The sequence below is a fragment of the Mercenaria mercenaria genome, chromosome 16 (genome assembly GCF_021730395.1).
Source record: "Mercenaria mercenaria strain notata chromosome 16, MADL_Memer_1, whole genome shotgun sequence".
NCBI classification, from domain to species: Eukaryota; Metazoa; Mollusca; class Bivalvia; order Venerida; family Veneridae; genus Mercenaria; species Mercenaria mercenaria.
In genome coordinates, this window is record NC_069376.1 from 25,581,920 (window position 1) to 25,594,898 (window position 12,979).

The 12,979-nt window shown below is 33.2% G+C and overlaps 1 protein-coding gene across 5 annotated transcripts in view; it reads left to right on the forward strand.

Moving 5' to 3' along the window:
- The first annotated feature begins 4,243 nt into the window (after positions 1-4,243).
- Positions 4,244-12,979, forward strand: part of LOC123544334 (WD repeat-containing protein 35-like) — a 50,251-nt gene continuing 41,515 nt past the window's right edge. For all 5 annotated transcript variants that reach the window (XM_053526431.1, XM_053526433.1, XM_053526432.1 and 2 more), the window contains exon 1: positions 4,244-4,378. In XM_053526431.1, the coding sequence (XP_053382406.1) occupies positions 4,355-4,378 (24 nt within the window). In that variant the 5' untranslated portion in view covers positions 4,244-4,354. The remainder of the gene's footprint in view (positions 4,379-12,979) is intronic.

Here is a 12,979-nt window from a genome sequence, read left to right on the forward strand (position 1 = left end):
TGAACATGGCTGAGGGCAAGACACAACTTAACATGTTGAAGGTTTGAAAAAATTTTTAAAAAAAAGAAAAGGAATGGAAATATAACATGCATTCCCCTACCTCGCTCCTCCACCCAGTCATGCCCACCACTGATCATGCATCCTCTGCCCCCACCCCACTTCATCCATTTTTTTTTTCATTTTTAATTTTCCACCAATACTTATAATCAACATGTGAAATTTTGTTTTCTCACCCGTTCCCCCACAGCCCCACCCCACCCCCTAAAAAGTAAATATATACATAAATATTCATGGAATGTTTGAAAAAATTCTAAAATAAGGAACGAATTTTTTTTGTGGGGGGGGGCGGCGGGGGGGGTGGAGGGAAGCGGGTGCGGGGGGTGTGACCAAGGCAAGTGGGTGACCAGGTTTGGGTGCGCAACTTCACATGTTTATAATAAATGTTCATAGAAAAGAATGAAAGAAATTTAATGAAATTCTGCCAAATGGTAAGTTTGTTATGTACAAATATGTGGATTTTTAGACAATTAAATGGCAATAACTCTGAAGTTACAATAGAAATCCGTATGAAATTGTGTGTGCACAACCACATTATAGTGCTCTAAATTCTGTTCAAGTTTCAAAGTTCAAGGTCAAATATATCAAAAGTTATGATGCAGAAATTGCCATATCTATAGATCTATAGTACCCTATATAGTTAACACTAGAAACTTCTAAGGGCCATAACTCTGGTGTTACTTGGGCAATCTGACTGAAACTGGCCCCATGACCTCATAGTGGTGAACATGTATATGAAGTTTGTTTGAAAAAATCTAAAATAAGGAATGATTTCTTTTTTGAGGGCGGGGTGGGGGGAGGGGTGTGATCAAGGTAATGGTGTGATCAGGTGTGGGTACACAACTTCACATGTTTACAATAAATGTTCATGGAAAAAGAATAAAAGAATTTAAATGAAATTCTACCAAATGGTAAGTTTGTTATGTACAAATATGTGGATTTTTATACAATTAAAGGGCAATTACTCTTAATTTACAAATAAATCCGAACAAAATTGTGTGTACACAACAACATTATGGTGAACTTTTTAAGTTTCATAGTTCTAGGTCAAATATATCAAAAGTTATGATGCAGAAATTGCCATATTTATAGTACCCTATATAATAAACACTAGAAATTTCTAAGGGCCATAACTCTGGTGTTGATAGGGCAATCTGACTGAAACTTGACGGGCCGCAAGAAATCATAGTGGTGAACATGTATATGAAGTTTTATATAAATATTCCCAACCATTTCCTAGATATGGCTCCGGACGGACGAACGGAAGGACGGACGGAAAGACAACGCCAAAACTATATCCCTCTGACTTTCGTCGGGGGATGTGAGGAAACCCGGAAAGATGGCGGCTCCTCCATGGCAAGGGACTCGCCCGTGCCGTGCCGGAAATACTGTCCGGAAGGTTTCCTCCGACAACAAAATCTGGAAATTCGATTCATGCCCTAAAATGGTGTTTGTGTGCCTTAACGAGACAAAAAATAATATCCTTTTTATTCAAAAGGCTGTTTTGATTGACTTTGCTCAGGCGATCATTTTGCACGCCTTGAATACATTATGTATCTTGTTCACAAATTTCTTGACATGCATTATAAACTGGATGAGAAGTTAGGCTTTAAATGCTGTTTTTTTTTTCTTATTTTTCAAAGTCGAGTGCTTTTACAGCATAGTGTTAGACAAGACCTTGTAATATTTAACTTTCTTTTTAATTAACTGAGAAAAACAATAAGGAGTATAATGACTCTATCATTAAAGGAATTGACATCATTATCTCGAATAAATCATATGCAGTAAAAAGCATATTGGATATCTATACTGTCCCCAATACAGCAAAGCCAGAGAATCCACTTGCCGCAAGACAATCAGATATTGTTATTTGTACTTTATAGTGCAAATGAAGGAATCTGTTTCTCTCTTTTTTATCTTTATCTTTTCAATTACAAACGCCATCTAATAATAATAGTTATTGGAAAGAAAAGAGTATATGATCATATATACCGCATGATCGAATTGTGAATTCAGGGGTTCCACATGGGATATTAATCTTTTAATTTGTAAATGAAACTAGAGGTCTTAGGTCTAAGTGGTCTGTGGCCACTGATGGTATATGACAGTTGTCTGAATGTAAAATCTATGCTCAGAAAGCCAAAGAGTTGTCGTGGTCTTCATTCAAACGCTAATATTTGATGAAACGTTTAGTTTCAAAATAAACTGGTGCTCTATAAAGTCGGAATGTATATGTTTGCAGATGATCTCTAGCTGGTCTGAGGTCTGATCTATCTTTTTGGGATTTATTTTGACATCTCCCGGTTGCAGTATCAAAAGATAGAACAATAAACAAGTCCTGACATTCATTATTTAATAATTTAAAAAAAAATCATAATTTAATAACTGAAGGGGCCTCCGTGGCCGAGTGGCTAAGGTCGCTGACTTCAAATCACCTGGCCCTCATCGATATGGGTTCGAGCCTCACTCTGGGCGTTGAATTCTTCATGTGAGAAAGCTATCCAGCTGGCTTACGGAAGGTCGGTGGTTCTACCCAGGTGGCCGCTCGTGATGAAATAATGCACAGAGGGGCACCTGGGGTCTTCCTCCACCATTAAAGCTGGAAAGTCGCCATATGACCTATCATGTGTCGGTGCGACGTTAAATCCAAAATAATAATAATAATAATAATAATAATAATTGAATGAAGGCATATAAAGATTATTGAGCACAGCACGGGGTGTAATTAAAGCACATATTTGTGTGAAGTTAATGTTAAAATTTGATTTCATGGGCACTGTCATCTTTGATTTACTCCTAATTAAGCATTGGTCAATACTATGAGGGGTAATTAAGCAACATTTCCGACGTAAAATACAAATTCAAAATATATATAAAAATTCTGAATAATTCTTGGTTCTTCTGCAAGATGGAATCATAAATCACATACTTCCATTAATGCCTTGTGTTCAGCACATTTTGAAAAATATGAAGATACTGCACATGCGCACTAAACACTGGACATACGGTTACACAGACCTAATATTATTATATTATTTATTATAGGATCATGTATCTCCAAAGAGATATTTCCATGTCATATTAGCTACTCTTTAGTGACCGCAGTCAGATTTTTACATGACTTCCCTTATAATATTATGGCGTATACGGCCTTCCATAAATCGAGTCACGTTTTTTACAAGAGCTAGTTCAGTTCTACCAAAGTCACGAATGAAAAACACTTGAAAAATGATATTTTATTTAAGTATTTTTCACGTGAATGATTCGACAACCTGCTTACATCACGCAGAAAACCGTTGCATAGATATATTTTCTTTAAATATCAGATCGCGGGCTTAGCACAAAATGGTTGTAACTTATATGAAATAAAGAAGGCTTTACAACCGTTTTGCACTAAGCCCGCGGGATGTATTGTCAAAATGCATAATAAAATATCCTTTACGCATTAACAAAGTTCATTAAAAAAAATCACTTCTTAGGTTTCAACGGTTTACAAAACTAATACATCAGAATGAGCTATACATAACCTTAATTACCTAACTCTCAGTGAGCACCTTGAACTTTTTATTGGTTGTCTCTGACCTACTGCAACCAATCAAAATCAAACTGCATTGACCTAGTATTACCTTTCAAACTAAAATTGTATTTTATTTCATTGAATACAACATTCTCTTCTATATTCTTTCAACCAAGATATGAAAAATAATTTCACAATGAAAAGAGTCCCAATACTCCTTACTTAAAATTTCCTTGTGCACTGTCTCAGCAGCATTGTATTTTCTTTTACTCTACTGCTATTTGTACCGTCTATTTTTCAGAATTTGCTCTTTTGCATGCTTGATAAAAATGGGAGTAAGAATTTTAGATAAAGGAAAGTGACACAGAAAGAAGTAAACAGTAATCTGGTTCCCGTCGTACTATGTATTTTATCGACAGTGAAGGGACAGGTAATCCAGACTAAGTAAAGAGAAGACCATTTTTTCATTTTTCTGCAGAAGATACGTATTTCATGATGGGAAAATAAGTGTCTGGAAATCTGTTATATTATTCTAGAAAATGTCTATATAACGTTATCAAGTGGATTCTGTTGAAATAAATGGTAGCCTGATTTATTGGTGTTCAACCTAAATGAACGGAATCGTTACGGTCAAGACTGGGGTATATCCTCATCTTCTTCGTAAAATCTCACAATTCGTGCGAATCGGTCAAATTCCACAACTTGGTCGTAAAAACAAATGTATTTTAATAGAATATCGAGAATTTAAGTGAGCACAGGACCACGTTAAATTGTGTAACAATGTTTGTTTATTTGAGCAAAAAGGTAATCACTTGGAATATGTGTTTATTTATTGTCAATCCTTGTTGCTAATGAAGCGTTAGACTTTGCGTTCGATTCGTACTGCAGTTTTTCGTACTCAAAACTGTGCCCGTCTGAATATTTATTTTGATTCATCTTTCATGTTATGTTCACCTTCAGGATTGAAGTGACACATGATTGCCAAAACTTATTTTGCTTAGGTGGTTTGTTGGGAGTAAGCTGCAATGTCTACATCTATCTACATCTACATGATTCTTCCAACAATCATTAACGATTATGACTGGAAGGCGCTTGTCTGGGCAGTGTTAAAAATGAGAAAACTCATTAGGTGCAAAGAATAAAAATTACTACAGGTGCTAAGTTAAAAACATAGTGAAGGAAGTTACTGCAGATGTACAGTAGCCAGCCGCTCAGCAAATATGTTGAGGCTGGGGCTGGACTGTACATATTGAGGAAGGCCATTCCATAGTCTGATTGTACGGGGGAAGAAGGAGTTCATGTGGTATTGAGTACGGGACTGTGGAATTAGGTAGTTCAGGTTTCTGGTCGGAGTTAGATGGTTATGGTCGACGCATACATGATTCGTTCAGATTTTGTAAAAATAGATGAGAGAATGCGCCGTTGTTTTAAAGTTTGCCAGTTTAAGGTGTTAATCATCTGGATTACACTGCTTGTATAATTATAATCGCTAAAGATAAACCGTGCAGCTGATCTTTGCACTTTTTCGACTTTGTATGAGAGGGACTTTTGCCAGGGGTGCCAGATGGATGAGCAATACTCGAGTTGTGGACGGACATAGGTGTTATAGGCTTTCTCTTTGACCTTTTTGTCTTTTAGAAGTCAAAGAAAAACTGAAAATCCCAGCACCTTCATATTAATCCATGAACTCTGTGGTGATATGATACAAGTTTATTAGCTATTTAAGATTGAATGACAATACCACTTGTGGACAGCTGTTTAAACTATTTAGTAAAATTTTTACTAAAAATCATGCAAGAAGGATACATGTATTTATAAATGTGCTATAATTTTAGGCAGTGGCTAAGATTACGGTACCGTAATCCTTACCTCAGGTTCTAGGATTACGGTAGTTCCGTATTCAGCCTAGATAATCCTTTAAGGATAGACTAGGATTACGGAAGTATTTAGAGTTATCAAATATATGTTAAGACAAGCATAAATGATGTTGTAAACTTACTTATTTCACTTAAAATAGCGAAAACAAAATTAAAAAAAAACGTGTACGGATGTTGATTTCGCCCGATTCTATACCCGCAGAAATCTTAAGTGACAGGCAAAATCAAATCATAAAATTTAAAGTATATTTTTGAAAATCCTTTTTAGCTGTTAATAAGAATATTATTCTTTGTTTGTCTGCCTTTTTTTAAAAAGAAATGATAATAAATATATTTAGTATAAACAACTCATAAAATTTAAAGTATAGAAACTTTGACCCTCATATTTCTATAATATTTCCGCACGCCCCCATTCATATATGGTTTTTAAAAGTTTATATCCTGTTTTCTCATATTCTCGGGGGCCTAAGGGGTTGTTTTTATTCCCAGTAACAGATTTACCATTTCATAAACAGCATTTGGGTGCTATTTTGTAGAAAATTCACTTGTCTTTCAGATGGAGTTATAAAATATTACTGAAATTATCCCATTTAATTATTTTGTTCCTGTATTTGATACCACCCTCACCCGCAGAAATGGACCAAGAGTTTCTCGTATTCCCGTGGATTTCGATTTGACTTTTCATCACAAATAAGTTGTAGAATTTAAAACATTAAAATTACCATTGTGTTATAAAAAGATATATTCTGTTGTAAATACATCAAGAAATACTACAATTAATTGTATAATCAATAATTTATGGCACATTTGCTAACACGGTGTCACCACCAGAAAAAAATAAGGATTTTTTTGAAAACTGAGTAAAATGCTGATAGTTTCGACAATATGCATTCAAATCACTTGAAATTTTCAGTGTGTCAGTTTTGTAGCATTCCTGTCTAGAAAATAACAAACATTAAATTATTTGACAATTTGAAGGCAAAAAAACGAGAATATGAGAAACCCTGAGAATACGAGAAACAGGGATACTAATCCAAAATGGCTGATATCGATAACAAGAAATGGTAAGAAAGCCATGAAAAGAAAAAAGCTACAGTAAGTGAAATAAGTAAGTTTACAACATCATTTATGCATGTCCTAACATACATTTGATGCCTCTTAAATACTTCCGTAATCTTAGCCTATCCTCAAAGGGTTGTCTAGGAATATGGAACTTCCGTAATCCTAGAATTTGAGGCTAGGATTACGGTACCGTAATTGTAGCAGTGTTTTTTTTCTAGCCAATTTGGGACTGAAATAGGGCCCCAGTCCCAATGGAAAATAGTATGTTTTTTTTTCCCAATTTCAAGGCTAAAATTCCCAAAGTTAATTATATTTTCTTTTTTTTCCAACTTCATCAAACAAGACTAAAACTACAAACATTTGAAACACAGACAGTTTGATAAATTAATGCATAATCATAAATTATGGCCATTTTCTTTCTTAAATGTGACATTTTAACAGAAGATATTAGTTTTAACAATTCCCAAATTAGGCATTTTCCGATGCATTTTTCCCAATTGTAAAGGCCCCGGCCCCATTCCCAAATTAGTGGGGAAAAACACTGCGTAGCCACTGCCATAATTTTAACTAAAATTAACCTTTCCCTTTATAAACATTTCTTTTTTACACAGGGTCATATAATCTTGGAATAATAGGTGTATATAATCAAGGCTGGTATATAAATGCCAAAAGACACCAAAAAACAGAAAGATACCGGAAGATACCTTAAGACACAAAAACCACTATAAAACTCATGAAAAGAATGAAATAAAATGTTTATACATAAGATATAATTATGATGTTATTGATAATCATATATAAATATTACATTTGATGACTAATTGGATTGTTCAAAAAAACGTTTGATTATTTTTTTTTTTATTAATTTGACCCTAATTTATGGTTTCAGAAATGTAGACCATTATTTATTTCATCTGTTAAGATATTAATGCAAATAAGATGTAAAATGTACACTGATATCCCCAAGACTAACATCTTCGACAGACGTAATTTAATTTTGACAGTGTTGTTATTTCTGGTTAATTTACATAATCCCGTGCATGTCAAGCGGTGATCACATAGTATTTTAGTAGAATGCACAAAGTTCTACATGTGACCTCTTTTCATCTCTTTATTTAAAGAAAAACAGAAAGTTAATCAATATATTAATATCATCATATTGTTGTATACATTTTTAGCTCACCTGTCAAGTAGAGACAAGACCTATGAGCTTTTGTGATTGTCAGTCGGCATCTGTGAAACAATAGAGACCACATTTTGCAATCAGTTTTAATTAAACTTGCACACAACCTATGTTGGTATAATATCTTAGTTCCATTCGAAAACTGGCCAGATCCCACCATTGGTTCCAGAGTTATGGCCCCTTATAGGGCCAGAATTTGCTATTTCGGCTTTTGCAGTCATATAGAGACTTCTTTTACGGTTTGATTTGATACAGACATGCACAGAATGTTTATCTTAATGATTTCTAGGCCAAGTTCAAAACTGGATCATGTGGGGTCAAAAACTAGGTCACAAGGTTAAATCAAAGGAAAGGTTGTGAACACCATAGAGGCCACATTTATGACCTTCATGAAACTTGGTCAGAATGTTTATCTTGATGATTCGTATTTGCTATTTTGGCTTGTGAACACAATTGAGACCACATTTTGTAATTGATTTTAATAAAATTTGCACACAACTTATATTGGCATAATATGATCTCGATTCCTTTCGAAAACTGGGTTTCAGAATTATAGCCCCTTTGCTATTTTGGCTTTTGCGTTTACGGTTTGATTTTATACAAACTTGCAAAATTGCCTGCTGCACAGTTAATGGGCCAAATGTGTTAGCATCAAAGTCAAAAATTAAAGTTAAAGATTTTTTACCTGTTAAGCCTTTTTCATGAAGTTGTATGTTTTAACTTCATGAAAAAGTAAAATAATAGATAACTTTTTGCTAATTTATGTTTTTATACATCATTTTCTATCAGTGGTTGGGCAAGGGGACGGACGTTACATGGGAATGTAAAAAGCTTGTTTCTGAGGCTGTTTACTGTCATTTAGATGAGAAAATTCACCAAATCAATAAACCAGTACATCTTTACAAGAAACTTATAAAAAATTTGCCAAAAATTGAAAAAAAAAATTTTTTTGTTATTTTACCTGTCGAAGCAGACAAGGAAAAAAACAGCCATACTCATATTTTTCCCGTTACCATTTATAATATTATACTTAACTGGATAACAACCTTTTAAATGAAGACACAAGAACATAAGTTATTAAACAATTCAGTTTTTTGTATATTTCTTTTTTATTTAGGCTTCAAAACTAGTAAAGAGAAACTGATGGCAAAGGGGGACGGACGTTACATTATGAGGGGACGGACGTTACACTAATTATATACATTTGTTTTTCAAGCTTTAATGTGGCTTTACTGAATAAATACAGATTCTGTTAATGTTAAACCTATCTAGATGAATGAAAAATGATACAAAGTAATAAAATAAACAGAAGTATGCTGAATTAGAGTTTTAAAATATGGAGAGAAAAAGAAAACAGTATTTTTTTATCAGGAAATTGATAGTGTTCATCCTATGTATTCACTGACTTAATGAAAGGTGTTTCTAAGTTTTCATTATACTGCTAATGTAATTCAATAAAAGATATGTGTGTGGTAATTAATGGTACATGTTACTGCTAGAGTTAAGTAAATTAGGATGGATGTTACAAATTCACCATAATTTCTAACAATTTATTTTTCAAAAACTATGTTGAAGCATAAAACAAAACGAAACAGAACAAAATGAGAAAACGTATTAAAATATTTCTTTTTATGAACATGTAAATGATATGTATCATGTAATATCATACACTTTTAAGAAAGTGACAGTAGTCATCATCCCAGCACAAGAAGGGGATAAGAGCTCTGACATCAAACACTTTTTGAACCGAGGTGAGGAGGATCATTTTGTTTCAGTTTGAATTTCACAGATACCACTATAAATCATATTCATAGATTAAGAAAAATCCCTGAAGTATGTAATCTGAAAGTAATGCTGAAAATGCATTTAGATAGACAGTATTTTTTATTCCCCAGTTTTGGGGATTGAAGGGCAGGATCCATTAGGAGGGGAAAAATATGCTGTAATGACTAAAAATATGAGTTTGAAAAAAAAATACCCTGGACCCTGTACAACAGTTGGTACATTTACTTAAAATATCTTTGATTCATTGCCATGACACATCAGATTTTGTTAAGGAACTGACCATAATTTAGAATTTTATTTATTCAATTTAAGGGTCTACACAACCGTATGGCCATCATCACTGGCATGAGCCTGTATCATAAAATTAGTTCAACTTAAAAGAATTTCACACATTTAGTCCCACTCCTAATCTGCATATGACAACAAGCTCCTCCCCTTTCTCAGTTTTTCAAAAGAAATCACTTTGTATAATATAGGAGAGATCGCCGTGACGTCACGCGTTAACATCTGTTTTTCTGGTGGTTGGCAAAACAAATGATTTTAACACCGTTTGCGTATTGAATCAGAATTTTTAATTTTTAATAACTTTTTTGCTCATTTATGGATTTTCAAAATTCAAAAAGATTTGAAATACTAACAATCTTCATATTTTTGTGTCCAAATATCTTTTTTCAATGAATAACCGTTTTAAATGACATATAATTTTAAAAGCGGCGTAGTGATTTTCACAACCTTTAGAAAAACAGTGTAAGTTACGCGTTCATAATTAATCCATTTTATTTCGAAATAACAATTAAAAGTAATCAATAAATTGCTTGTTTTATAACCTTTCCATTGATCAAAAAATTATTTATGTAATTTGTGTTTTAAGAAAGTTTAGACTGTTAGAAAAACATCACTGTTTACAAAAAACATGGACAGTCGGCTTCTGCCCACCCGATCACTGTCTTATCAGTTCTAAAAATAGAATTTGTTTACAAACACGATCTCTCCTATACAAGGTTCATTAAGAGAGTCAGTGTTTTTACAAGGACTAGGTATGGATCCAGAAATGTATATACAGGGTCCAGTTTTATGGCACCTTGTATAATAACGCTTAAGTTTTCCCAAAGTATGTGTTTATACAAGAAGGGTAAGTGTTGTTTTAGAATCTTACAAGGATCCAGAGATATACACATGTATAAACTGGGCCTAGTTTAGTGGATCCATTTTATCAGTTTTGTATATTTTTCTCATGTTGTTTTTATAGCCAACTGTTGTTCCAGCAGGGGTCTCGTTACATGTGACATATTATTCTTTTGAATAATGGCCTCATATTTGTAAATAAATGTTTTAGTGGGAATGATTTAACACATAGCATCTTTATTTATCAATATATAAACTACAAAAAGTTACTGATGGATAACAAAATCAGAATATAAGAAATATTCAATTATCACAATTTTTGTAACATCCGTCCCTTTTTTGTAATGTCCGTCCCCCCTATTTTTCAGATGAAGATGATACAACATCATATAAATCTAAATGAATCTTTTTATATACTTATTACTTATTGATGCATGTCCTATCAAACAGGAGTTAATTTCATTCAAATTTACTCACATAGCATAAAAAACTAAGATTTTTGCTCTAATTTTCTGTTTTTTTTTTTTTTTAGTTTTCAATTTAAAATTCTCAAAAGTATGGAAAAAAAAAATTTCAACATTTTTTTGATAATTTCATACTTTTTACATACTCTTGTGAAATAATAGTATCAGAAATTACCATCAAAACATGAAAACACTTCATTTTGTACAAGATTAAGAAAAGCATATATAGGGGGACGGACGTTACAGGGACGGACGTTACACATAACTTTTGATATTTCGTCATTTTTTTCCCCAGCAAGGCTACAGATCTATTTATTTTTCATATTTTCATGATAGGTATGTCATTAAGCATATATGAAAGAAATTAATATCAATATATTCATATTCAATTACAAAATAATAGTGGGGGACGGACGTTACACTTTTTTCACGCAAATAGTTTTTTGGGTGGTAAAATAGACTTTTTTACTTAAATGTCCATTGATAAGTGCTGCAAGCATTTTTTTCGTATTCTACAAATACATAGTAAGACAGTGAGCAAGAAAATTATTTTGAATATGTAAAATTAAGACATTTTGTGTTCAATTCAAAATTTAGCATTTTTGTTAAAAACAGTAGTGTTACACGAGTCACTTTTTATTATCATATTCATAAAAATGTAACGGCTTTAGTGATCATCAATGTTATACATCATTTTAAAGGTAATAAAATTATCTGTTTAAAGGTATTAAAATCAAACTTATATTTTGTTATTTGAAAATACTGTAGCATTTTTGAAAAGTGTAAAAATCCAATGCTAACGCATTACATGAAAAAATGGCCAATTTTCAGCCATAAAATGGCTTTCAAATTTTTTTTGGATTGATTATGTGATTTCTTTTTTACTGCAGCATTTGAATACTAATAAAACACATTGAATACAGTTTTAACAAAACTTGAAACAGATGTTCCTCTATGAAAAAAATGCAGTTACATGTTTTTTGAAAATATTGGCCCATTTACTGTGCAGCAGGCAAAATATCTTTAACAACAATTGATCTTTGATTCCAGGGTGAATCCGGCAGATCCAATCATAGGTTCAGGAGTTATAGTTCTGGCTGCCATAACTTAACTGACGCTATTTTTATTTTCTGATGGTCGCGTCCATTAACAGCATATAAACATCTCTGAGCTGAATTTTTTTAGCTACAGGAGTTACAACCCATGATTGACCCCTAGAGCCAAAATTTGTTAATTTTTACCTTGTGAACATGATAGAAGCAATATTTAACATTCAATTTTAACCAGATTTACACACATTTAAGTCTCAAGATCCCAGTTCCTTTCGAAGACCTGTTAGATTCCATCATAAGTACTAGTAAGAGATACTGCCCCTGAAAGGCGCAAAATTTTCTACTATGGCCCTTTTAGACATATGGAGGTTTCATTTATGCTTTGATTTGATATATACTTGCACAGAATGTTTATCTTGATGAGTTCGAAACTGGTTCATGTGGGGTCAAAAACGAGGTCACCAGGTTAATAAATGAAATGAAAAGCTTGTTTACACCCTAGAGGCCACATTTATGACCCTATCTTCATGAAACTTAGTCAGAATGTTTATCTTGATGATTCCTATGCCTGGTTTAAAACTGGGTTATGTTAGGTCAAAAACTAGGTCACTTGGCCAAATGAAACAAAACGCTTGTTAACAGAGTTGAGGCAACATATATGACCCAATCTTCATGAAACTTGGTCAAAATGTTCATCTTTATGATTTCTAGGCCAGGATTGAAACTGGGTCATGTGGGGTCAAAAACTAGGTCACACTAGGATCGAACGAAAATGCTTGTTAACCTTGTAGAGGCCATATTTAGGACCATATCTTCATGAAACTTGGTGAGAATATTTATCTTGATGTTTCCTATGC